Source organism: Alosa alosa, chromosome 19 (assembly GCF_017589495.1).
Source record: "Alosa alosa isolate M-15738 ecotype Scorff River chromosome 19, AALO_Geno_1.1, whole genome shotgun sequence".
NCBI lineage: Eukaryota > Metazoa > Chordata > Actinopteri > Clupeiformes > Clupeidae > Alosa > Alosa alosa.
The window spans coordinates 8,054,788-8,082,726 of record NC_063207.1 but is presented as its reverse complement, the minus strand read 5'-3'; the positions used below and the strand labels follow the sequence as shown (position 1 = coordinate 8,082,726).

Here is a 27,939-nt window from a genome sequence, read left to right as displayed (position 1 = left end):
GCTATGTGTCATCTTACTGAAAGAAACACGTATCAAACAATAATCTAGTCAGGTTTATGTAATGTGTGCATGTAGAGTGCACAAGCTTGAATGTTTTATTGCAGAAGAGCGACGACTATAAAGACTATTGTTCGCAGTGAGAGAGAAGTATCTCTCGACTCATCTGCTTAAGGCGGTTGAATGGGCGGGTCAGTCCCTGCTCCCCCCCGAGCAACAAGCTACAATTGCCAGTCGCTCGACCCAGCTGCTGTTTTATCTCTCATGCACGTGGAATGCTCCTGTGGAACTTCGATTTAGCCTATCTTAAACGAAACTTTCTTCCCACTCTATGGGTGTTATTAATTGCCAAACAAACTTATTTTAAAGTAGCCTACATCTTTTTCTTGGAATTAGCCGTCGCCTCATGTTAGACGAGTTTTGTTTTCTTATTCACCGAGAAACTTGATAAAGAGTATCTGTTTGCCGCCACACATCAGCACAATTCATATTGGAATATGTACGCGGTGTAGCTGTTGAAAAGTGAAAGTGCAGTTGGATTTGCAACGGGCACCTAATTATGGTGGACAAAGGTCCACTATTGACATCTGCTATAATTTTTTATCTGTCCATTGGGGCAGCAATATTTCAAGTTCTCGAGGAGCCGAATTGGAAACTTGCTGTGAAACAATACGCCGCTCAAAGGGAGAAAATTCTAAAAGACTACCCATGTCTTACAAAAGATGACTTGGACAAGATTCTTGAGGTATGGCAAATAAGGCATGCTTTAGTCTAGAAGCGCTCAGTGAGGAAATTGAGTAAATGCTACTGTTCTCTCTGTTTACTTTTTTGCCGTAAGGCAAAACGGGCTTTATGTGGTGAAATGCAGCCAGGCTAGGGGGAACCATTCAGAAGGAGATAAGGACATGCACAACTGATACATGTTTTCTGTCTGAAGATGATTGCTGAAAATGCTTTTTTACAGGTGTACATTTCTAATGCTGAAAATCACAAGGTTTAGATTGTGTTTGCAAGACTCTTCCTAGAAACTGTTCTATCACTTTGCAACAATATATTGATGTTTACTTGAAAGTAGCCTAAGTCATAAGGAGCAAAAGAAAAGACCACTAAGGAAAGTGGATTTTAAATCTCTTAAATTGAACTTGGACTGAGACAAGAGGAGGGCTAGGTTTTTTTTTTTATTAAGAAATATGAGAAAATGGTCAATCTTGATGCTTAAAGGTGCCATGTGTAAGAATCGAGGTAAAAAATATCCAAAAAATGAGCTACACGCATCAAATGAATGAGAAGAAATTAGGGCGATGATGTAATTTAAAAAATGAGGTATAGTGCTGCAGAGATATCAACCTGAATTAGCATGCTAAATTATTAGCCACAGCCCGACAGGTGTCATAATACCAGTTTCGGCCATGGGAGGCGGTATGCGGGCAACATAACCACCAGCCAAACTGCAATACACGTGTCTCGGTTGTTACTCTAGGTTAGACCAACTCACTTTCTGGAGGTATACTGCCCCCATCTTTTATGGAATGTGGAGTATGAATTGATTTTTTGGCGGACATTACACATGGCACCTTTAATTGAGCAAGGAGAAAAGGGCCTGACTAAAATCCTACTGCATTTTGGAATAGGATCTTGATAGTTTGAAAGGTAAACTGCAGACGATCATGCATTCTTTAGATGTAATGTTGGCCCATGTATCCACAGTTTCTCACCCTCTCTGCACCATAGTATGCTGTTTAAAGCGATGGTTCGGAATAATTTCACCCTAGGGTTCTTTGCACCATGACTCCGAGCTAAACACCCTCCCAAAACCTGTTTTCCCTTGGTCGAACCCTGGTCGAGTAGCGCTGTCAGAAACGAATGAGTTTCTGCAGTCAGCATGGTACCAACTTTTATCTCGTAAATTACCCCACTAATAATGCCCTGAGTGGTACGAAACTTATACAGTAGTACAACTATGTTCTTTACTCATAAAACGAAGCATTGAAAAGTTTGTAAACACACCAGGAGTTTATTTAAATAAGACTTGCCTGATGGATGCTACTATCTGCTAGGCCTACTATACCGCTGCGTCGACGTTACTTCCGTGATTTGGGAAAAGCCCGTAAAAGTCCTGGCAGGAAGCATGCATAAGGATGTAGATCCAGGAATGCACTAATATTTTGTTCGTAGTACCAGTTTGCAACAATTATTAGTTAACACTAAGTTGTAAACACTTCGGAAAAAAAATATTAAAAACTGGATATACACCGGGACCCAGTGTCTAAATTTGTTTCATTAGTTTCTGACGGCGCTACTCGACCAGGGTTCGACCAAAGGAAAACAGGTTCTGGGAGGGTGTTTGGCTCGGGGTCATGGTGCAAAGGACCCTAGGGTGAAATTACTCCGAACCATCGCTTTAATGAGTATCTGATCTGCAGAAACAGCACTTAGAAGTGCATGGTTTAGTAATGTAGACATAATTACAGTGGGATTCATCATGTTTAGTTTAATGATGTGTTACCATAAGCCTTCAATATAAATCCAAGAGAGAGCCATAACTGTGGTAGTTTCCTTTTTTTTTTTTAAAGAAAGTAATTATGATTCTTCTGTCGTCTGGTTTGCAGTCACTGTTCTTATCAACTTATCTTTACTGCAATATGGCACAGTTATGACCCTGCAGGATCAGTTGCCGAGATGTGCAAAGACTTATCGTATAGATGAAGTGTTTAATTTTAAGCTTAGACTAAATGTTTTTTGCACATTATGCAAGAGTAGAATTCAACTCATTATCACCCCCCTGTGAAAAATGATGGCCTTCAGTACTCTGTAAGAGTCTTCTAGAGCCTGCTTACATTTGGTTTTAGAATGCGTCTTGGGTGATCCAATCACAAGTGGTCAGCCGAAACACATGACCATTTACATGTATCCAAGGACTACAGCCAGAGATGTTGCTGATCACTTGGGATTCTGTTACTGTCAATGTCCCCTTCATTAGAACTCTCATTATCCAGAATGCATCAGAAGGCATTAGCAATGCATCTCAGACCACCTCAGCAAGCAGTTGGAGTGATCAGATTGCCCTAGGCGTAAAAAGAAATGTAAACGGCATCCAAGATTTTGGAATTTACCTGTTCCCACATTGTGATGGAAATGCAAAACATAGGTTGTGGCTAAATCCATAGGAATCACTAAATATGTGAAATTCAGTCAGGGAGGGACAAGTCTGAGCATGCCTCTCTTCAATGGTGCCTTAAAATTGGCACCCAGTCTCCTTAAACTACAACAACAACCACCCTCTCCACCAGCTTGTGTAACTTCACTATAGCAACAGCTTTATCTCCCTTCCACTTCGGTCGCATCAGTAGGCCTACCATTACTAGGAACCTCACAAATTACTGTACCAGTAATCAACTTCCTGAGTCATCAATCAATACAGCGGGATTATTCAAACTAGACAAACTCTTTCTAAATGTTATTCAATTGATACATTTGAACAGGACAACTTCTCAATACCTTACAGTATTCTGTGAAGGCTATGCTTCACCCGCCTCCTCTTCCCAGGTAGATTTAGTCTGGGATTAAAGTCTGGAGAGTTTTTCACTGAATGATGCACCATTCTTAAAGGAACACATCAACATTTTGGAAAATAATCTTATTTGCCTTGTATCCCAGAGTTAGAGGTGAGAATACATACTTCTCTTCCCTGTGCCTGCAATAACCTAGTGTGACACCATTAGCCTAGCTTAGCATAATTAACTGGAAGTGGGTTAGACCAGTTAGCCTATAGCTCCTTTTTAGCTATAGGCTAGCTATAGGCTAACTGGTCGTACCTACTTCCAGTGAATTATGCAAACATGTCAGACTGGGTTATTTCACACAGGAATGTGAAACATTGTATCCTCGTATCCAACTCTGGGGTTTACTAGCCTGGGTTTCCCCATGCTGCCTTGTGTGAGATTTTATTCGCGCTGCTGGGCAGCCTGGATTCCATGGATCAGATTTCCACCTCAACGAAGGAACCAATCACAGAGCGGAGGGGGGACAGCAAGACGATGACGACATCTATGCGACACACTGAAGCGGCTATGAGCTATGTACAGATGCATTTGATAGACATTCGTAGCACCCAATAAACGGCTCTGGGCATTCGTAAACCACGTCTCAAATACGAGAAGATGAATGTGTAGTTCCCAGACCCCATCTCAATGAGCTATACATTCATCAGTATCTTTATTTGCCAAGTACTGGAAGTATAAGGATATAAAACAATGGAAACCAAGTAATGGAATCTGAGGACTGTATACAAGACAAAACACAATATTACGGATGAGTCAGCAGTTTCGGTGTCTAACATCATTATACATATACAAAATTACAATATTTGATTATCAACTTTGGTGCTTAATGTACTGATTTAGCATTTAATTGGCTAAGTGAAGGTCATCATAGCAGCATGACTGACACGGCAGTGGCCAAAGGGTTCGGTGCTGGTGTGTGCGGGGTAGTGATAGAAAACAATGGAAACCAAGTAATGGAATGTTGGTGGTAGATTGTGTTGCGCTCATGTGCTGTGGTATGGAGTAAGCTTAAGGGCTCTACAGTGCAGTTTTTTGTTTTGTTTTGCCCTTAGTGTTTTTTTTATGTGTAAAAGGTAATTCTGTATGTCTGGAAAGTGCTACGATTTGCACATACCCATGCAGTCCTTGCACTGTTTGTCACTTAGAGTCTAATGTTTTGTGAATGATATCCATCAGGATCAGTTTGGGGTTCAGTGTCTTGCTCAAGTACACTTGGCAAGACTGGCTGACTGGCTCAACAGGAGCTGTGCAGTTACTGAATGACTCCTCAACCTCTTGAGTCTCTGTCACTGGTAGAAGTGGGTAAAGAGAGGTATACAAATCATTTCTTACAGAGCGCAATGAGGAAAATCCGACCTTAAAGGAAAGTTTATTTATTCTGGGAAATGTCTGAGAATGGCTATTAAAGAAGAGCTGTTCACTTGAAAATGCCTGAATCTACATTTTGGACAATAACCAATACTGTGACAAACATACCTGGATGGCAAGCCAAGCTTATTTAAGGACTACATCCAATGAGGACAATAAGAGCGGCAAATAGAGAGCACTTAGCTTGAGTGCTAGTAAACTTTATGAGATGAAAATACTGATAGGCTAAATGTAGCAGATATCTCGAAATGCGTCAATTGTGCTTGGAATTTAGCTATTTGTGGTGTGCATCCAAAGAATTGGGTAGCAATCCTACGTGTCAAATCTTGTGAAGTTTGTACCTTCTTGTCACAAGATATTTGCCATTAAAGTGCTAGATTTTTGCTTTAAAGCAGTTTGCTAGTGGCAATGCAGTGCTACCTGGCCTACCTAAAAAGTCTGTTATGAATGCAGCTGCTATAATTTTAACACATACTAAAATGAGGTACCATATTATAAAAGTCTCTATTCTCTTCACAGGCTGCCTTCTACCTTCTGGCTTCTTTTAGAATTGATTTTATGATATCCTCTGACAGCAATTTGCAATTTCTTTCCTGGTACCAGAACAGAAAAGTGGGGACTGCATGTATAGGGCCATGTTGTCCCAGGAGCTTTTCAGCCTCTGCGTATTCTGTCCTTGACTTAAGTCTCTTACACGCCAAGATGCACATTTCAGGTGGAGCTACTACTAAATCTGGGCCTAAATCCTAAAGTTTTTATGTAAACAAGGCTTGCACGGGTTCTTCCCCTGACTCGTTTTTACTGCTACGTGCTTCTGAGGACTGTATACAAGACAAAACACAATATTACGTATGAGTCAGCAGTTTCGGTGTCTAACATCCTTATACATATACAAATAATGCTACAAAATTACAATATTTCATTATCAACTTTGGTGCTACGTGTGATATTACATTGTGCATTTATTTGAGGTGAGTTTTAAAACGTGAATTTAAAGTCCTCAGAGTTTTTATAAACAGACCATAAGCAAATGTGTGCATGTTTATGCAAATGTAGAAAAAGGTGGAGGAGTCGTTCAGTAACTGGAAGAATGATGATTTGAGCCCCGTTCCTATCGACCCTGTTGAAGGCCTTTTCCGAAAACTATTTAGGACTCCCACTTAAACTCCATTTGCACATTCACATGGAGGTCCGCCATATTAAGGGCCATCCGAAACCAATTACTTTTATGTGGTAGTGTGTTATAAACCCTCCAACACTGAGTGAACACCTATGGTGTGTTGTGCGCCTATGGTGCATGGGGGTCGAAACATTAGTCGGTTTGCACTAGGCTAATAAAAATCACTTAAAGTGTTGTACGCTCCGGTCCTGCTCCTTGGTTCTTGTTAGACCTTGGGTCTCCTCTTTTGACTTCTGCGTCCTGTTCCGTGAGCACCAACCAGGCTGAAGCGCAAGTGACCCCCTTGTACACCTATGGTGATTTGTTGAAGGTGTGTGGCAATTAATGTGGCACGTCAAGGAGGAGTTTTTTCGCTATGGAAAGCTGAGTGCAGTATTTTTACCCTATGCGCTAATCAAGGGAACTTGATTTAGCTATGAGGGTGATTCCCACCCAAGAGCACTCCCCCAACAGAGGGGGACTGGGTAGGGTTCGGCTTTGCAAAGGGCCGGAGTGTCCTTCAGCAAGATGCTGAACTTCTCCTGATGTGCAGGTTGGAGCCTTACGTGGCAGCCATCACCATCCGTGAATGTCATTTCTCTATAAAGTGCTTTGAGTGTTAAAAGGAGTAGAAACCAAAGTAAGCTACTTACATGTAACCCCAAGTTGCTTGAGGGAGACTGGCCCCTGCAATTGATATCTATATCACTTTGGGGGGCAAAGTGTCAGCTTAAATACATACATAGATAGAGATAGATAGATAGATAGATACTTTATTGATCCCCGGGGGGAAATTCAGGAATTTAACTGACTAACTAATTCAGGAATTTCAGGAACATAAATAAATACATATCGATACATAGTCTGCACATTCATGTTTAACAATTTCAGTTTGAGAAGTTGGATCCTTGCAGTTGTAAGATACTTTGACTGTTGTGGATGTGTGCTTGTTTTGGATGCAAAGGTTCATCAGGGGGTGAAGTTCCTTGAGCATGGACTTGCATAATCTTTATTAGGTAGCTTTTGAATTTCCCCTTAGGGATCAATAAAGTATCTATCTATCTGTCTGTCTTATCTATTTGTCTATCTGTCTATCTATCTCTCTATCTATCTATCTATCTATCTATCTGTGGCCAGTTTTGGGTGGAGTAACTGTATTTGTGTGTGTATTTGTGTGTGTATTTGGATGTACAGTATTTGTGTGTTGACTCCATAAAGGTTAACTTTTGACTCCATAAAGGTTAACTTACTAAAAGTGTCGACTGTACAGGAAAAGTACGATCTTATCAGATGGCCATGGGTCATGTTCTACATCATAAAGTCATTGTTTTACAGTTTTGAGTTGATGTAAGATGATCCCTAAGCCCTGTCTCAGCGTTCCCATAGTGGTCATCAATTTGAGAACTTGAATACGTAGTCCATTTCCCATATCACGCTACTGAGTTTGACTCTCTTGTCAGTTTTGAATGTGTGCACAACTGTATTCACTACCTCTGTGACTGGATACTGCAGGTCAGCGTGTACTCTTGATATCTCGAATTGGTTACAAATTACCATGGCATTATGACTAGGGAGTTGGTGGCTTACAGTCTGGCTTTTCGTTATGTCGTGAAAACTCATGCCATGTGAGATGACAGGAATCCTATCAGTGATTAACCTGAGTGCTCTTTGTTGTCCAAATTGGTCTTATATTGCAGAGGCCTTAGTTTCGATAATCCAATCCATGATTTTATAGGCAAAAGAGGTACTGTTTACATTGTAATAGTGATTATAAACAGACTCCAGTCCAATTACTATCGCCCTTTTATGCTTTTATTAGCTTTTACTGTTTGCTTTTGTTTATGTAAAGCACATTGAATGACCTCTGTGTATGAAGTATAGTATAGTATATATAAGTATATATACTCTTTTGATCCCGTGAGGGAAATTTGGTCTCTGTATTTATCCCAATCCGTGAATTAGTGAAACAGACACAGCACACAGTGTACACACAGTGAGGTGAAGCACACACTAATCCCGGCGCAGTGAGCTGCCTGCACCAACAGCGGCGCTCAGGGAGCAGTGAGGGGTTAGGTGCCTTGCTCAAGGGCACTTCAGCCATGCCTACTGGTCGGGGTTCGAACCGGCAACCCGAATAAAACTATAAAAGATTCATGAATCCCACTGCAAATTCTACTGTATTTAATTCAACCTGATGTGGATCAACAGAATGGAAAATTAATCTGTATATATTTTCATTTGGCACCGACAGAGAAGTACTTTAGAAGCCATTTAGAGTGCCGTGGAGGGCAATCAGGGTAAGCAGTTTGTTTTTTTAGGCTCAACATCAAATCTTGAAATTGCATAATTCGTGTTGTCATTTGACATGCATCAAAAAAAAAAATGGTTCATGGCAAGTGGTCATGGGTAACATGTTAACATGTTAAATGTTGTCTGGGAAACATTTAAAAAGATGGGACTGTCCAATTAGTTGTCTTCATAAGAAAAATGTAAAGATATGCCAAAAGATTTATGTTAGCAGCCAACTTCAGTAGTTAACAATGATTTTTCAACTGGATTAGTTATTATGATGTTCAAATTGTATTTGAAAATTTATATAATTTGTTATAATTTGTAAATTTGATGCATATTTGCTAAATAAGTTCATCAAGTTTTATTACAGATTGATGTGGAACTTATTTGATGGAATATATGGCCTAAGTAAGTTTCTGCTAACGAGAGGTTTGTAAATATACAGTGTTGGAAGAGGTGGTGATCATCCTAGCCCACATGGGGTCATTAGTTGCCTGTTTAGTGGTAGGTGTGGTTGACAGTATGCCAGACACATGAGATGTGCTCATAGGGCAAGCACAAGTAGCTGTTGTGTCAGCTTTGTTATTAGATGACTCAGCACAGAGTTAGTTTTAAAGAGTCAGAATGATCCGTTTTATCTGCTGCAATGAAGGGGCATGACCTCTCCCATGTGACTGTACATTTTGTGCAGGAAATGGAGGGATGTATTGAAGAGAATGACTACAATAATGAAGACTATGAATCATTTTTTAAATTGCTAATTACCCCCATCATCATGATAACATTGGAATGTAATTATTTGATAAGTCACCACTGATGCAATGACCTCTAATATCATGTTCAATTATACAGGTGCATCTAAGAAAAATAGAATATCATGGAAAATTCCATTGCCCTGCAATTAAAGGCTCAGGAAACCATTGCTGGTATTTTGACTTAATTAGCTGATTAGAGCCCATCTCAGGTCAACATTTCTTTATCCTAAATTGTTTATTCTAATATTTTGAGATTCAGGATTTTTGAGCTTTAAACTGTCATCATCAAGATTAAAATGAATGGATGAAAGATCGACACTTTCAGCTTAATCTCTCAAAAACGGCAGCTAACGGCAGTTTCCAGCTAAAACAGCTATTCCCCAACAGATTAACATCCAGCTTGACTCATCTTTACTGACCCCAACTAGATCGGCATGTAACTTGGGCATCGTAATTGATGACCAACTTAACTTCTCTGAGCATGTAGCATCAATTGCAAAATCATGTCGGTTTATCCTTTACAACATTAGGAAGATCAGACCTTATCTGACACAAGATTCCACCCTATTTCTTGTACAGACCATGGTTATCTCCAAGATGGACTATTGTAATTTTACTCCCTATAGGCTCTATACTATAGGCTCCCTATAGTGGCCAGAATTACATAATCTCTCACTTTGGCCTATGGGACACTGACTGGATCTGCCTGCTATCTTAATTCAATGATCAAGATGTACATCCCCAAACGCCCACTGCGGTCTTCTGATGAGTGTCTGTTGTGTCGACCAGGGGAGGAAGCACAAAGAAGAAGGATGCGGGGCGAATTGACAGGCTGGTAATGAAAAACTGGCTCTGTAGTGGGAGCTGAACTGGAGTGCATCACTTCAATATCTGACAAAAGGACTCTGAACAAACTAATCAACATCTTGGACAATGAGTGTCACCCACTCCACAGCACTATTGTTAAGCAGAAGAGCCTGATCAGCTGGAGACTTCGCTCACTGCCTTGCACAACAGACAGACTGAGGAAGTCATTTGTCCCCAGGGCCATTGAACTGTTCAATGCTTCACTTAAGGGAAGAGGAGAGATAGACTTCTCTGCATAGTCTGTCTGCCTCTTCACCCCCTCCATGTTTGGATACTGTCTGTCCACTAGCCACTTTTTACCACTGTCTTTCTGCCTCACTGTTTGCGTGCTATATTAGCACATAGGCATAACCCCTCCCTCCATGCCACAGCTGAACTGTGGCCACACTTTTCTTAATATATATATATATATATATATATATATATATATATATGTGTATGTGTATATATAGATATATAGATAGATATATAGACTTTATTCTTGCACTGTTGGACTTACTCATTTGCACTATCACCATGACACTCACTCACACAGAGCACCTTACCTTACCTTACTATGCACAGAGAATCACAGGCTCAGTCCTGCCTCAGTCATTGCAAGCGCCTCTTGATTGATTAATCACCCACTATGTGGATACTGTTTTTAGAATTGATTTAGATTAAGTGTTAGTTAGTATTATTTGTATTTTAGTATATTTAGTATATTCTTTATCTTCTACTGTCCTTATTGCTTAGTGGTGTTTTTATATTATATACTTTTAATAACTTGTTCTGCTGTTAGTGAATGTATGTGTGTTGTCTGTATGCTACGGAGACCTTGAATTTCCCCTGGGGATCAATGAAGTATCTATCTATCTATCTCTATCTATCTATCTATCTATCTAAACGCTAGGTCAAATTCAAGACACTTTTCCTCAGTGGTTCCTTGTTGGTGGAATGAGTTGCCCAGTGCTCTCCATTCCTGGGATGGTTTTGGGTCTTTTAAGAGGAGTCTAAAGGCATATCTGTTCCACATGCACTTAGTTTATTAAGCGTTTCTTATGCGTTATGGTTTGTAACGCATTATAGTATTTATTTATTTTCATTAGGCTATTGATTGTATTGACATTGTTGTTTATTATTGCTATTCTCCTTAATGTAGTCTTACCAACTTTTTACTTGTTTACTGTTAAATTTAACTATTGTATTGTTGTTACTTTTATGTCGCTTTGGACAAAAGCGTATCTTTTTAAACTTTTCCATGATATTCTAATTTTCTGAGATGCATCCTGCTATTGTACTACTTCTTTTTGTATTATCTTTTTTGTCAATGTCAGTTTACTTTAACTGTATTGTTTAGGCTTTCAGAGATTTCGCCTCTTACAGGCAGCTGGGTCAAGTCTCTCGGCACTATGTGTACACAGGCCTTCAAGCGCAATGGAAAAGTACCCGCAGCTCGCTGTGCTTTGCTGCTGAATCAGATGTCCTGATAACAGTTGGAGTTTGTCATTGTTAGGTTTTGTCATGGCCTACTCAGCTTTATTTCAAGGGTTCAACGCTTTCACTTGAGCGGTCACTGCAGACTAGAATTTGTGATGGTGTATTGTAGATTTCTTAATTGACTATAGGAAAAAAACTGTTCTGTTCGTTCTTACGGTCACTGGCAGAAGTAAACAACCTTGGCCAAGCCTGCAGTCTACATGAACATGACCAAAAACATGTTGCCTGAAAGATATCTACACTGGCTGTTACTGATGCCCATCAACATCATTGTACATGTTACATTAACTTGGTCGAGGTAAACAGGCCATGTCTTCATTTTAAACACACTTTTAAAACAAACTTTAAGCTTTTGGACCATCTGGATAGTCTGACTATTACATTAACAGAAGGTTTGCTTCTGACCAGCTTGCTGATATTAACTGCAGGATAGCCATGCTTACCTGGGTCCATTCGTAAATTCAATCCTGCACTATGGAGATGGATTCAGGCTCTGGTTAAAAAAAACTGAACTTACCATTTCCCTATGAATTTAAGAATTTCACTGTCTTCATTGTTTTTGATTTTTTTTCATAGATTTGTTTTTCTGTGCAGTGGTATAGTGATTTAAAAACATATTTCCTGTAATGCTAATGTAATTTCTTGATTTCCTCTCCAAATTTTGTGTTTTACAAACTTTGCAACTTCAGTTTGTGTGGTGGCGCTTAACTTACAGAGCAAGTTTAGAGGTTGCATAAGGGTTCTTATAAACCTCTCATTTTTCTTAGTGATGAGGGGGCTAAGCAGCCCAGCAGGCCAGAGTTGCCTGGGAAACTTCATGTCATCACATCGTCATGTTAATACCAAAGGCCATGGGAACTTTACTTGGGTCATGGTGTTATGAACTCTAAGAAAAACCTGAACATTTTCAAAAACATCTGCCATTGTCTACCAAGACACTAAAAGTGGGTCATGATTGGATCATCCAACAGGTCAATGAACCAAAACAAAATACATCAACAAAAAAATGGTTTACTGAACACAAAATGAAGCTTTTGTCATTAACATCTCAGTCCCCAGTTCTGAAAACCATAGTGAAACAGTGGGGTGAATCGGAGAGTAGAATGCACAAGTGAGGATCTAGGAATCAGGAGGATGTGGAGGAATCTTCTCAAAATCCCTTGCTTTGTATTTTCCAGGTTTATGGAAAATATATTGATCTTTTCTATTCTATAACCTATTCTATAATCTATTTTTTCTCATCCAGAAATAGATTTTGGTTGTATGTGTGTGTTTGGTGTGCTTTGATGCATTCATGTCTCAATATGTTAATCTTTTTGTTTCTTTTTCTACCAGGTGGTCTCTGATGCTGCAGGACAAGGTGTCACAATAACTGGAGACAAAACCTTCAACAACTGGAACTGGCCCAATGCTGTTATCTTTGCTGCTACGGTTATCACAACGATAGGTAGGTACATTTACATTCTGGCCACTATCTCTGGGTTGGCTAAACGGAATTGAACAAATGACCCCTTGTTTTAAACCCTATGGTCTGTGGATTAGGAATATCCAATAAACCCATTTTTTTATTTTGTCGAACTGAACTCATTTCGTCGTGGCACGCCCCATATGTCAATAATATTAAAAGGACCATTGTCCCCGGAGTTAAGTAATAATAAATAATAATACGTTTATTTTATGTAGCGCCTTTCTCAAACCCAAGGTCACTTTACATAGTAGGAAGGCAAGAAAACACAATAACAAACAAAACAACAAGTTATCTGTATGGAGCTATGTGTTGGGTGTGGAGGAGAAGTGATCATTAAACAGAAAGGTCTTGAGTTGTGCTTTGAAGAAAGGAAGAGAAGGACAGGCACAAAGAGGTTGGGGGAGGGAGTTCCAGAGTTTGGGGGCCAAGGCACTGAAGGACCTGCCACCCAGGGTGGAGAGTCTGGAGCGGGGGATAGCTAAGAGGTTTTGGTCAGAGGATCTGAGTGAGTGGGAAGGAGTGTAAGGGGTCAGGAGGTCGCGGATGTAGGGGGGAGCAAGGTTGTGGAGGGCTTTGAAGGTGATTAGTAGTACTTTGTATTTGATCCGGGATGGAACTGGTAGCCAATAGAGTTGATGGAGAATGGGGGTGATGTGTGCTGATCGTCTGGTATGGGTGAGGAGCCTGCAGAGTTTTGAAAATATTGTAGCACAAGGGCACAATGGTGAAGCTGGGAATTGAACCCACAACTTTTCTGTCTATTGTATGCTATCCCAGCTCCGTAACCACTATGCTACTACTGCCCAAGTAGCACCAAAAAGAGGCTCAATTCCCAAATGGAGAACAGAACATGAAATCGTGTTTGCATCATCCTAAAAGACAAGTTTTGTAATTGCACAATAATATTCTCAGTAGAACTCAACAGTACCGCCCACTGCAGATTCCGGAAGTAAGCATTTAATACAATTTCTCCATTGACAACAGGAGTATAAGCCATAAACCAGCTATGACATGACTAAGCGATTGTACATACTGCATATATATATATATATAGTTCATGGGGCATCAACCTTGTTTTGAGGGGGGAAAAAATCTAATGGCGATTTTATGGAAGAGGACTACACTACCCAAAATCCTAACGTGTAAAAGCCAGTAAAACTCGCTGGAATCAAGATGGATACCGAGGCCGTCAGAACTGATGTGTGGCCGTCCAACGAAAACAATTTTTCTCATCTTGACAGTTGAATGGAAACGGAAGGAAGTTAGTCATTAGACATTAGACATTAAAGAAGAAGCGTGGTAAACTATTGTTATGCTGCAAATGTTTGAAATGTGTCAGTTCGAAAAGGCTCATGGGATGAGTAGTTCCTTCACTCGGAAATTAAAATATGCACACAGTCTTGTACCTTTGCCTTTTTTTTTTTTTTGTTAGATCTTTTGCTCGACATGAAATGTTGTATGATTACGAGTCACATCATAGCTGGTCAGCCTAAGCTTAAGTCAAAGTCTTTATATATGGTTCTTTCCAGCATCAATTGGAGAAATTAATGGGGTCATTCCACGTCAGTTCAACCAGGGCCCATGCACTTAGGCCTCAAAAAATTCTGAAAAAATTACCAGGTGTACCTATGTTACCCAGGAGACACACTGTAAAATTATTCTTATGTAAGATCAATACTTTCCAAGAGACAGCCAGTTTTACAGGGGGAGGGGGGTGTCGATTTTGTTCGGCCTTTTTTTTTTTTTTTTGTCAAAGTTCACAAGCCCACAGCGCAAGAACTAAACCATGTAGGAGGCTCAAATTTTGCATGCTGGTACATAAATAGGAATAGTATGTAGCAAAATCGTCACGTTTGGTCTGGATAATCCTGCATGGTCATAATAAAGCTTTATTTGTATAATAAAGCTTTATTTGTATAGCACCTTTCATACACAGAATGCAGCTCAAAGTGCTTTACATTTGAAGCATGTAACACAATAATAGTCAGTCAGTCATTATCAATCACTTTTCTTTGCTGTTTATGATAAACTCAGCAACATATCAAAAATATAGAAAATGACGCCATAAGACTGGCAGCCTTAACCTCTTACCCCCACAAGCACGCCATATGGCAACTGTGGCAAGGAAAAACTCCCATATTCCAGGAAGAAACCTTGAGCAGAACCTGACTTAATAGGGGAGCCCATCTGCTTTTATTGGCTCGCCTCCAATAGTAGCAGATGTAGAATAATCTGAAAATGTAGTCTACAGGATAAGATGAGTTAACTAAAAGCTTTCCTGTACAGGTATGTTTTTAGATCTTTTTTAAAAATATTTACTGAACTCGCCTGCTTGATGTACAGAGGCAGGGGGTTCCATAGTTTGGGGGCATAATGGATAAACGCAGCTTCTCCACTTTGTTTGTGGAGCACTTTGGGTAATGCATTAAAAGATTAGAATTAGATGATCTAAGTTTCCTTTGTGGTTGATAAGATATTAAAAGCTCAGAGATATATGAAGGTGCTATGCCATTCAGAGCTTTGTAAGTAATTAACATAACCTTAAAATCAATTCTATAGGAAATAGGGAGCCAGTGCAGTCATAGCTGTCCCTCAAAGTTTATACAAATTTTATTGGAGTTTTTGGCTGGGCTCTGTTTAAGCCTTCAGTTTGTCTTTCATTTGTACTCAACATAGGCTCTTGATTTATTTTCCTTACTATGAACAGAAAACAAATCCCTTCAGGGTCTGAACAGCAGACCTCACAAGTCTGAAAAATAATTTTGGTTATCATTTTCAGAGCACCCAAACACCTTGTGGGACTTGAGAACTTTGACAAAAAAAAAAAGAGGCCGAACAAAATCGACACCCCCCCCCTGTAAAACTGGCTGTATCTTGGAAAGTATTGATCTTACATAAGAGTAATTTTACAGTGTGTCTCCTGGGTAACATAGGTACACCTGGTAATTTTGGTAGTTTTCAGAATTTTTTGAGACCTAAGTGCGTGGGCCCTGGTTGAATTGACGTGGAATGAGCCAATGGGAAAATATACTTCCTGAAACTAAACTCTCTCGGAGGAGGGGCGGGACTGTTGAGTTCTATAACTTAACTCCCAGCAGCCAAAGTCATTTATAAGTGCATTTCTTGAAGCTCTTGTCAGTGTCTGTATGTCAGATGTAGTGTACAGTACTGAGTTTTGGTAATATAGCTTTGCGCAAAGTATAAAGTCAGTGTTAGTAATAGTAGTCTGAGATGGCAGCTAACAACAGTAAAATGGTCATACATGGAATAGGGTATTGGTATTGACTGAAAAGAGTTGTTTAATGATGTTTTGATGGCACCACATTTACTTTTCTTGATTGTATGTCACAGGTTATGGCAACATTGCTCCTAAAACCCCTGCTGGCAGGGTCTTCTGCATTTTCTACGGGCTCTTTGGAGTGCCCCTGTGTTTCACATGGATCAGTGAGTTGGGCAAGTTTTTTGGTGGTCGGGCAAAACACTTGGGCCGTTTTCTCACCAAGAGAGGCGTCTCATTGGTGAGGAGGACATCTTTGCTTTGTTTTGTATTACATTCATCATAACTTGGCATGTTTACATTTATGTGCATTTCTCACTGAAATTCTTAAAACTGTCCTTTTGTCTTTTAGAGGAAGACTCAGATCACTTGTACTGCCATCTTTCTTCTGTGGGGCCTAGTGGTACATCTAGTCATCCCACCTTTTGTCTTCATGTCACAAGAGGGCTGGACGTACATTGAAGGCTTATACTTCTCGTTTGTCACGTTAACTACAATTGGCTTTGGTGACTTGGTAGCAGGTTAGTCTTCCTTATTTTTTGCTTGTAAGGTAGAACATTATTTCTGGTATGGTAGTGTAATCCAGTACAGGTGCATCTCAGATTAGAATATCATGGAAAAGTTCATTGTTTCCTGCAATTTATTTCAAAAAGTAAAACTTTCATATAATCTAGATACATACACCCAAAGTGAAATATTTCAAGCCTTTTTTTGTTTTAATCTTGATAATTCTAATCTTGACGATTACAGTTTACAGCTCATGGAAATCAAAAGCCCAGTAAATCAAAATATTAGAATAAAGAATTTATAATACAGAAATGTTGACTTTTCTCCAAGTCCATATACTGTGCATTATGTCCATTTGCATGTAAATCGGGTCCAAAATTTGATGTCCATCTTATTTTCTCCATAATATTTTCAGGTATCGACCCCAATGCAGACTACCCAACTTTGTACCGCTACTTTGTGGAGGTGTGGATTTACTTGGGTTTGGCTTGGCTATCGCTTTTCTTCAACTGGAAAGTGCGGATGGTGGTGGAAGCCCACAAGGCTCTCAAAAAGCGCAGGAAGCGGCGCAAGCTCTCGCTGGACGAGTCACAACACCACTACAAGGAGAGCACCAAAACTCTACATCTTCCCCCCTCTTCTAATGAGGTCAATATATTCAGCTTCCTCTCCAAGAGACAGGAGGGCTACAGTGACCTCATCAAGCAAATGGGCTCAAAAAATGTGAATGGGGGCCATGGTGCAAGCAAAATGACTGCTGCCAGCGGCAGAGCCAAAGTTCCTAACCGTTCCAAGAGCTGCAGCGATACGGTTGCCACCAATGGTAACCCTATTCTCAACCTGGACCGATCCCCGAGGCAAAAACGGCGTTACAGTTTTAGCGACCGAGTTACCGTGGCCTTTTCGAAGTCCAAAAACTACTTACTGGGCCAGGACAGTGGGTTGCTCTTGAATGAGGTCCAAAGCGAAGCAGACATGGAGGAGGACCAGGAGAGGATGTACGAAAACCAACTCGACAAAGACGCTGGAGAGAACCATCCGGGCCAGGACATGTGCAGCTTCGGTGGCAGCAGAGACAAGTGGGACTCTAAAGAACAGCAAACGATGGTCTTCCAGACCGCCAATATCACTTTCATAGATGAAGAAAACCTACACTACAACATGGACGATGCCTGTGATACCAAGGCTAACTTTTCTGTGATGACAGAGGAAAATGTAGACTCAGAAACAGACTCGAAGGAGGAGGACTCTGAGTCCGAGGAGTCCGTTTTTACCACAGATGGGTCAGACAATTGTCACTCCTATGAGCAGCTGGTAGAGGAGTACTCTAAAGAGGACAACACCTAAACTTGAATTGTCATTCCTAATGCTGGTGGAGCTTGAACACAAACTGCCGAACAGTATTTTTCTTATCACTGAAAAAAATTAAATCAATGACTTGATATGATTTTGAACTTAAATCGGCCATTCACCTTGACCAGTAAGCCCTGGACTTATGATTTAGTTATAAGTATCAAAGTAAATGTCCGGTTGGATGTTTGTCTTTTTTTTCATCCGTTATAGTATCCATTAATCACTTGAAATGGCAACTATTAACTAATTAACTGTTTTTTTTAGATTTCACAGTACGGTCTCAAATAGCTTTTCTGTGTGAAAGTGGGTTGTATGTATTCTAAATCAATTGCAAAATTGATTTATTTTGTTAAAATCAAGTCCAGTGTTTCCAGTAAAAATGTATTGACTGATGATGAACTTAGATCATAGAACTTAGATCATAGGCTGATTTTGTTTTATGAAAAATTAGGGAAAAGATTATCTTGGAGTCGATTCGGATTTCTTTCCTTTATATACACCATATTGGTGTTGTATTTTCACTCAGAATATGGTTGTTTTCCTCCTGTTCTATTTTATCCTGCATTTTCAAGATGTATGCCCTTCCCATTTCAATCACTTAATACATCTGTATCTCTATCTAAGACTTGGTTATATTCAGCAGATGTACACTAAATGTTGGTGTGGACATTGGCCAGTTGTTATGGCAAGCATAACAGATTTGGCTTACAAGAGTGAAGGAAAAGGAACAAGGCCATTTGTTGGTGTAAACCATTGCTGCCTGCTGCCTACATGTCTACAGAAGATCTACTGAAACAATGAGGTTTTGCTCTGCTTGTGTCCAGGCATTGCATGCTCAGTCATTTAAAAGAACTAGTTCTGGTGCATGCTTCCTGATGGATTTTTAACAACACTCACATGCACACACCAGTGATGCCAGTAACGCGTTACTTAGAGTAATCTAACGCGCTACTATTTACAAGCCAGTATCAGATTAAAGTTACTTATCTAAATCGCTGTGCGTTACTATTTTTGTCATTTTCCTTGGTAAAAATATATATTCTTTGCTTTATTCTTGTCTCGGGGATTAACGTCATGTAGGGTATGCCAACCTTTTCAGCATGAGGACAACTCACGTGTAAAACCACGCAGTGACACAAACGTAAGCAACAATGGAGGGAGGAGAGAGATGCACGTTTTATCTATACAGTCATTATTTTGAGTTTGTGTCAGCTAAACATGACACCATTAAGGTACGTTGTACATTCTGTGCTGGTGACAAAGTGCTGTCTAGCTAGACATCCCAAGTCTCCTGAAGTTTTGGGAGTCTCTCACATATTGATATCCTGACGCCCGCAAATTACATAAAATCTCCCGGAACCTAGAGCGAACAAGAGCACGCAAGCCAGACCGGACTTCAAATCGCGTGTGCATCTAAGTTGGCAAAACTGGTTATCATTTTTATGTTGAGGCGGTGGGGGTGTTGTCGGCAGCTGCTGAAAGTAACTAATAAAGTAACTTGTAGTCTAACTTAGTTACTTTTAAAAGGAGTAATCAGATTACTTTTTCAAGGTAACTGTGGCAACACTGGCGCACACACACTCGGTGTTCTACAGTGTTCTGTTTTTATTTTATTTTTATTTTTTTAATTCTCATTGATTGTAGTTGCAAGACAAGGAAATGTGTACAATCCAAATAATTGATAGGATCAGGTGTTATTTACCATGGGAGGTGAGGGGGATTTATTTGTACTGTATATCCCTGCCTCAATTGCCAAATATCTATTAAAAAATAAAATGAAATGTTTATCAAATTGTTTTTTTTTTCTTCTCCAAAACATATAACAAAGAGTATATATACTTATAGGTTTCCCCATAAAAAAAACAGGTATTCAACTTTAATACAGGTGCCAATAACGGTGAAAGGAGCTGTATAAAACTAGCCTGGGAGAACCCAGACGAACCTGTTAGCAAATTTGAATTTGCTTTGCAGGTCAGTCTGGCAAGGAGGCAATTGACACCCATTTCCAACGTTCCAAAAACCCAGGCACCAATCACAGTCGCTTATCCAGCATGGGGTGGCCTTCATATGATGACGGATAGATGCATTCAACACAACCAATGGCTGCGCTCATGGCGACAGGGTTAAACAGATGGATGTCTATTTTCTTCCTTCGTTTACAAGAAATAGATTTAGATTCAGATTTTATTTGTCACATGCATACAATGCAGTGAAATGTTAGTCGGCTCCATGCTAAGTAAAAACATACCAAAACAGTAACAGACAAGAAACAATACATTCAAGATGTCAGGGGGTTATTGTAGATAGGGGATTGCTTATATTTGATTGCTTCACTTCTGAAATGATTTGGTAAGAGTTTAATGCACCAATTTAAGTTTAATTTCACGGGTGATTACGCCCCTAGAAATTGAACGTCAATGAAGCCTTTCCAGACCCTCTCTCAATCTCAACTGAGATTTCAGAAGCGGTGTGGTGTTAACCAGGCTAGTATAAATACAGGAGTTTCTAAAATTGTGGGCATGCCAGTATGTTTATACCAGCCTGTTTATATAACACACTTTCTGTGCTCTATCTAGATTTATTTACCTGCCTTTTCCTTATCTTCTTACTGGAATTCTATCCACAAATCTGATGGAGGGCAAATGAAAAGTCACACCAGAGAATACTTAAAATGTTTACATTACAGAGGAATTCTTGGTGGAAAGAAATGAGAGAGATTAGATAAGAGAGCATGCCAGATGGATTTACAGGAATAACATGTGCACGGGATGACATTGTCTGGAGGAAGTCAGATAGAAAATACACTCCTTGGTTCAGTTAAGCCTAAAAAAAACCCAGTGACCAGCTGCTAGTCTGATCAAACAGTTACCCAACCTTGAGTTGAGAAGTGGTCACAAACTCTTCAGTCTAAGCCATGTCCAGAACCGCAAGCTTTTCAAACAATAATGTGTTTACACTTGTTCTCATAGAGGTCAGTGCACTGTGTACTTTTGTGTTCATTCATTATTCATTCTTATTGATTATTATCTTATTATTATTTATTTCATCACACTCACTCACACACATCCCTCAATTGCAGTAGCGTTGCCTTTGGGTAACATACCCTTCCCCCCATTTGTTTCTCAAGCAAAAAGATACAAACACCACTGAAAAATGGCCTTTTTTAAAGGTGCCATGTGTAAGAATTGAGGTAAAAATATCCAAAAAATGAGCTACATGCATCAAAAGAATGAGAAGAAATAAGGGCGATGGTGTCATTGAAAAAATGACAAGGTATAGTGCTGCAATATCAACCTGAATTAGCATGCTAAATTACTAGCCACAGCCCGACAGGTGTCATTATACCAGTTTCGGCCATGGGAGGCGGTATGTGGGCAACATAACTGCCAGCCAAACTGCAATACACGTGTGTTGGTTGTTACTCTAGGGTAGACCAACACACTTTCTGGAGGTATACTGCCCCATCTTTTATGAATATGTGGAATATGAATTGATTTTTTTTGGCGGACATTACACATGGCACCTTTAAAGGAGAGAAGTAAAGGAAAACAATTAATATAACAACATGACCTTTCACACTTTTCTTTCAAACTCTTGAAACATTCGTGGTGGCCATATTTTTGGAATTTCCTCAACTAAAAAATATCTTTTCAATCTGAACTCCTGAACTCATTTGTATCCATTTGTAATTGTTTGGATATAGGTTAGGGTTACATGGTAGGGATAGCACTGACTTACAGGTGGGGCTTCAGCACGCCACAGTTGACCACTCTCTGAGGCTCCTGCCTAGCTGACACACACCCACACACACATTCACACATGGTTAGGACCTACTACCAAGTTCTGCACCACACGTAGGGCTAGCGTGTAGGGATCAGTTAGGTCCTTTGTGTTGTTTGTTAGATGTTGCGGGAGGCATTGGTATTATACCCTAGACAACTTTGTGGCCTTTCGGCCTCTCCGAAACAGTAATGTTTTCCTCAAATATTTATTGTGTACATTGATAAAATAGGTATGTTGCCTCAAAGCAAGAATCATCCTGAACATTCCGCCATTCATTTCAATGTATGTGTTTTTTGAAGTCCAGAGTCAATAAAGCTTCAGTATCTACTAGAAGATTTTAGAGCATAATTTCCATCTGCTGACAAGCTTTATGGAGACGCTGATTTCCTTTTACCAGCAGAGCGTGGCACCAACACACAGTGCCAAAACTAGTAACTGCTTTGCTGACCATGGTATTACTGTGCTTGATTGGCCAACCAACTCGCCTGACCTGAACCAGTGTGGTGAAGGGTGGCTTCTAACAGCTTAAAACCATAGCAAAATTAAAACCGATTTCATCCTAAAACTGACCACATTTTAGCCCTCTAGGTCACTTGAGTCACTTTAGAAACACAACTGAGCCGTAGCACCAGGTCTTGTGAAGCTGTGTGTAAAAGTAGATTAAAAAGATGAGTAGATTACACAGTAATTTGTAAAGGTATGTCCATGCTTTTGGCAAAATACCCTATGGAGATTCCCTATAGGACTTTTGGTCACCCAAAATGCATACTGACAATAAAAGGATTACTGTATATGAACACCTTGGTGTAGAAGCATAACCATGGTCTCAAATGAAAGGCAACACTCTGAAGTTTTATTATTAATTTAAAAAAAGTCTCTATTGTTTTTGGTTCAATGGGTCTGTATAAAATGGACTATACATCTGCACAACGTATATTGGATAAAACAACATGAATATTCTATTTATATGGATTCTTGTGGATATTTCAAGACCCAATATACTGCATCTACTTATTGCTAAGAATATACACTGCAGCTAGAAGGTAGGGAAGCACCAAAGGCGGAGGAGGGCATTTTTGACATTTTTGACAATGTAAAGCACTATACAGATTGTACCTGAAAAAGGTTGTCATGTACGGATTCCCAAGAGTCCAAGCTTTGAAATGGTGTATAATATTATGTGCTTCATAGCAATATGGTGCATACAATTCATTTAGAATGTTGGGGGGAGGTTGTGTATTTCATACAACCCCAAATCAGAATAAGTTGGGACGTTGTGTAAAATGCAAATAAAAACAGAATGTGAAAATCTACAAATCTGAAAAAACCCTAATCATCTCAGGACGTAGACAACATATAAAATGTTTTTAAAAAATGACACATTTGACTTGTTCATTTTGAATTTGGTGCCAGCAACGTGGGTATATTTACCACTGTGCGGCTTCACCTTTTCATTTAACAAAATTCTGTAAATGTTTAGGAACTGAGGAGACCAGTTGCTAGAGTTTTGAGAATGAAATGGTGTCTCATGTCCGATTTTAGTTGGTCAACAGTATGGGGTATTCTTAATCATGTCTATCATTCATGATGCACCTAATTTGACAGGTCTGGACTGCAGGCCATTTTGGCACCTGGAATCTTCCTCTATGGAGAAATACTGTTTAACATGTGCAGAATTCATTCTCAAAGTATATTATGATTAGCCTACAGGCTTAAAGTAGTTATAGATACTGTATACAGTACGTAGATGTAGATCCCAGTACAGTGGGACAACTCCACACACAGGGGAAAGATAACCCATGGCGCCATCTTCTGGTGGGAACCCCTCATGGCAAATCTGTAGCTCTTTGAACTTCATGCAAAACCAACCATTGACACTTTTCATATCTTAGAATGAACAAAATTGTTTCCTGTTTTATTAACTGACATAAAATGTCAGACCACAAAACAAAGGCAAGTCCATGGGCATGTCATCTTTCATATTCGCCTTGGCTATTCTTTTTTTACCTGTGGGTGGATTTTCATAACAATGGTGCCCCTATGTCAGGCCCGTCGCTAGAAGGCAAGCAAACCAAGCAATTGCTTGAGGCCCCGAGCTGGCCAGGGGCCCCAAGACAACGACTGGTTAAGAATAAAATGCAACGACAAACTGTGAGCGCCCCTTTGATAGTCAATGCAGTAAAGTGCAACGACACTGTTCCCGGCAATACCGGGATCCCCCTCAAGGGGGCCCCTCTCAGTAGACAGCAGCCAGCCAGCCAGGTTCGTGATCTCTGCTGCCGCGAAAATATAAAACCTTGGCAGTCATAATGAAGCGGAGTTATGCGTCAGGAAGCCAGAAAAGAATAAGGAGGAAGGAAGAGGATGACAAGAAAAAAGTGGTAAGTGATAAATGGTAAGTGGTAAGAAAAAAGGTAGTGGTAAGTGATAAATTACACTGGATAAAATAGCTCTACTTGTCTTGTACAAATGGTGTAATGTCGCAGCAGGAAGGCTAGCCTAGCAAAAAACAAAAAAAATGTTAACTACCTGCCTGATGGCCCATGCTGCTTGTAACAAACTAGAACAGTTAGCGCAACTTTTTTTTTCTCGAACGGACGGAAAATGGTTACATACTGTAATATGTTTATTAACGGGATAGGGAAGACGCAGATCTGTTCCAGAATCACTGTTTATCGTATTTAATGACATAACATTGCTATAGCTTTGTAATAGGTTTTGATGAAAGTGGCATAGCTTCTCTGCTATACTAACTATTTGGCCGTGATAATCTATTTACCAAATGGGGGTTAGGAAAACCAAACGATAAATTCCGTGCATCAAAGCAGACTGGAACATTCATGTCTAGCAGTATTCATGCACTACTGTCTTTAAAGCACCAGGTGCGTCTGTCTAATTCTCAAACAGCAGAATGCTTAAATGCTATGTTAAGCTACAAGTAGGCCTAGGACTGTTAATGACCGTTTCCAATATGCTAACAGTGAAATGGTCAAACGTACTTCACAGGTAATTTCAGATTTTTTTTTTCCAGGTACACCATCAACTTCATCCTCCATTTATGAGGAAGAAGCTGACATTGAATTTTATGTTTATGTTCAAAATGTTCAAAACTAATGCACAGTATATATATGCAACAGCAGTATTTGCACTGTCAACATGTTTTATTTATATAAAGTGTGGGTGAACTTAAACTGTATGGCTATGCTGTGGTTCCTGTAGGCTTTGCGTGTGGTGGGGGGGGGTGGCTCCATGTCCATTTTGCTTGGGGCCCCTAAATTCCTTGAAACGGCCCTGCCCCATGTGCTTCAATAAAAAGTGTGCACCTCTATGGTTTTCAGCCAACAGGTACTCTCCCCTTGACTATGATTAGAATCTTACATTAGAATAGCACAATAAAAAATATTGGCGCTCAGTTTCACACAATCTCTTTGTAAACCAGAATGGCACTCAATAGAGAACATATAGCTCCGCCAAGAGCATTAGGTCTGTAAAACATCTGGTAACACTGGTGGATACTTGACAGTATCGACATAAGAGTGACATGACACTGTCATGAACACATGACACTGTCATGACACATGAATCCTAACCCTAACTCTATCCCTAACCCTAACCTTAAACCTAACCCTAATTCTAACTTGTTATGACAAAAACTGAATGTCACTTAATAAAAGAAGCGTTATGTCATAAACGTTTATGACTTGTTTATGACACGTTCATGACAGTATCATGTTACTCTTATGTCGATACTGTCAAGTAAAGTGTAACCCAAACATCCTCTACCAAGGAAGTTATATTTTCACCCCTGTCTAGTTTATTTCCTGCAAAACAAAGAAGACACTGCCAGTGCCACGAATATCTCATTATCAACAGCAAAGTCCAGTCCACAGCAAAAACAGACAAAAGCTAATCATTGCTGTAGTCATCTAGTCCACTTCTAAGCCTAATGCTCTGTTTATTTGTGCAGATTGTAGACAACTTCCTATGCCTGTGGTGGTGGCTGCTGAGCTGCTCAATATAAACTTTGATAACCCCAGTGAAATGCTCTCCATGCTGTTCTATTGGTGATGTTTTTTGCCCACAAATGTTTCTCTGATGGTGGTTTTGTTTTTGATGTTATGGTTGTTGATTGGGCACTGTACCCAGAGCCGTATACAGAGGGAGATGTGTCAACTCCATTCACAGCATTAATTTATGTTATTATTTATTTATTTTTAAACATGGTGGATCATGGGGCCTCTCGATAGTTCCCGGAACTTAACACTACCATTGCATTGATATATTACATTAGCATTGAACACTATGCTTCTTCACAGCTGTATCTCTATTAGTCATGCTCTCCTACGTGGTAAGATGTGTAAAAAATAAATTACAGGTGTTTAAAGACTAACTAACTTATTAGCACATTTAAATACCATTTTAATAAACAATGCCTAAAATGAGGACATGAAAAAATGAATGTGTGTCATTTGAGTTATTTAGAAAATCAACCTATTTATTTATAACCAAAAATAGCAGTTCTGTCTCTATTTGAGTCTCTGTCTGACAAGGCATTCAGCGTATTTTAATCAAACATCATTCACTTCCTGGAACTTTTTGAAGTTTACATGAACCAGGTGACCAAAATGAATTTTGAACCCTGTCCTAACTCTATTTATATATACAGCTTTATCCTACCTAGCACTTGGAATTTAATACCACTCTTGTGTATATATAGTAGGATTACATTTAGAATCCATAACCATTTCAAACTCGTACCAGCGCCAATGGTTGGTAAATTATACTTTTAGTTGGCTAGCTAAATATGCTCTATTTAACACTAAAGCGAGGCTCTACTTTCTCACTTTAGTGATTGGCAGAGGTAAGGTGTATGTCTAAGGTATTGTGAAGCACCTAGGGACCTAAAGGGATGCAGAGGAGGAGTAGACCAGGGTTGCAAGGAGGGGATGAGAGAGGAACAAACGTTAACACCCCTTCTATTGAAGAAACTTAATGCAACATCTGCACATCTGCACTGGTCTAATTATCTTGTTTGAACATATTTTCATATGGAGGGTTACACGACCGCTTCCGGTTTGGGACAACCCGGTGAAAACAAATGCGGTGAACTGATGTGAATTCAAAAATGCACAGGCACAGAATATTCAGACATGTAGTTGGGTAATTTTTCCATGAGCCAGCTGGTAGTTTGTAGGGACACTCACTCAATCCAGTAGTTGCCAACTTCAGACTGTAACACTTTTGCTGTTTTGTCTTGCTTATCAGAATAGTTGTATGACATATTCAATAAACAAATACCACTATGTAGTGTTGCTTTCACAGAATGCAGCCCATGTTTAGGATTACCACTTTCCCTAATCAGAAGCCATGGGGTGACAGGGCAAACCGAACCCCGACTCGCCAGTGGAGGGGTCTTGCTTCGCCCTGAAGGGACTTATTTTCCCAATAATGACCGGTGTTCAATACATTATCCCGCTTATTATACGGCTACTTGCCAAAACGAAAAATAATCTCCACGATATGCTTTACATTTATTTGTTACCGTTCCGTTGTGGCTTTTGCTGAGAAACACATAGTTCGCAAAACACGCTGAACTTTGCCTTCACTTTTGAAGGAAAATCCGTTGCTAGCGATCATTATTTAGAGGTCCTTAGACGAAAATAATGACCGGTAGAACTTTGGGAAATCCCATTCAAGTCAATGGAGCGTTCTACTTGCATTGTGAAGAGCCGTATAATAAGGTGCTTTAAGCCCCCAACGTTGTCTTCCAGGCAGCACTGCATGGAAGGCACTAGGGTTAGGCAAGGGTTAGGCTTAAGGTTAGGACTAGGTGCCTTGAAGTCGACGGTCGTACACTCTAAAAAATAATACACTTACTCAACTTAAAAAAATTGAGGTAACAATTTGCATGGATCTTTTTAAGTAATTTCAACTCAAGCCGTTTTTGAGTAAATATTGTGAGACTTATATAGTTAGAACAACTGAAATATATTATATGATCAAATTAATATAATTAAGTTGGTTCAACTTAATTAAGCTTTTAGAGGACAAATCAGGTTGATTGTGCTAAA

At 39.7% G+C, this 27,939-nt stretch overlaps 1 protein-coding gene across 1 annotated transcript; it reads left to right on the top strand.

The window, feature by feature from the left end:
* The first annotated feature begins 240 nt into the window (after nt 1–240).
* kcnk5a (potassium channel, subfamily K, member 5a) lies at nt 241–19,046 on the top strand. Its single transcript, XM_048270714.1, has 5 exons — nt 241–742; nt 12,816–12,927; nt 16,300–16,466; nt 16,578–16,746; nt 17,148–19,046. The coding sequence occupies exons 1-5, from the start codon at nt 557–559 to the stop codon at nt 18,077–18,079; spliced, it is 1,566 nt and encodes a 521-aa protein (XP_048126671.1). The 5' UTR covers nt 241–556; the 3' UTR covers nt 18,080–19,046.
* The last annotated feature ends 8,893 nt before the right edge of the window (nt 19,047–27,939 follow it).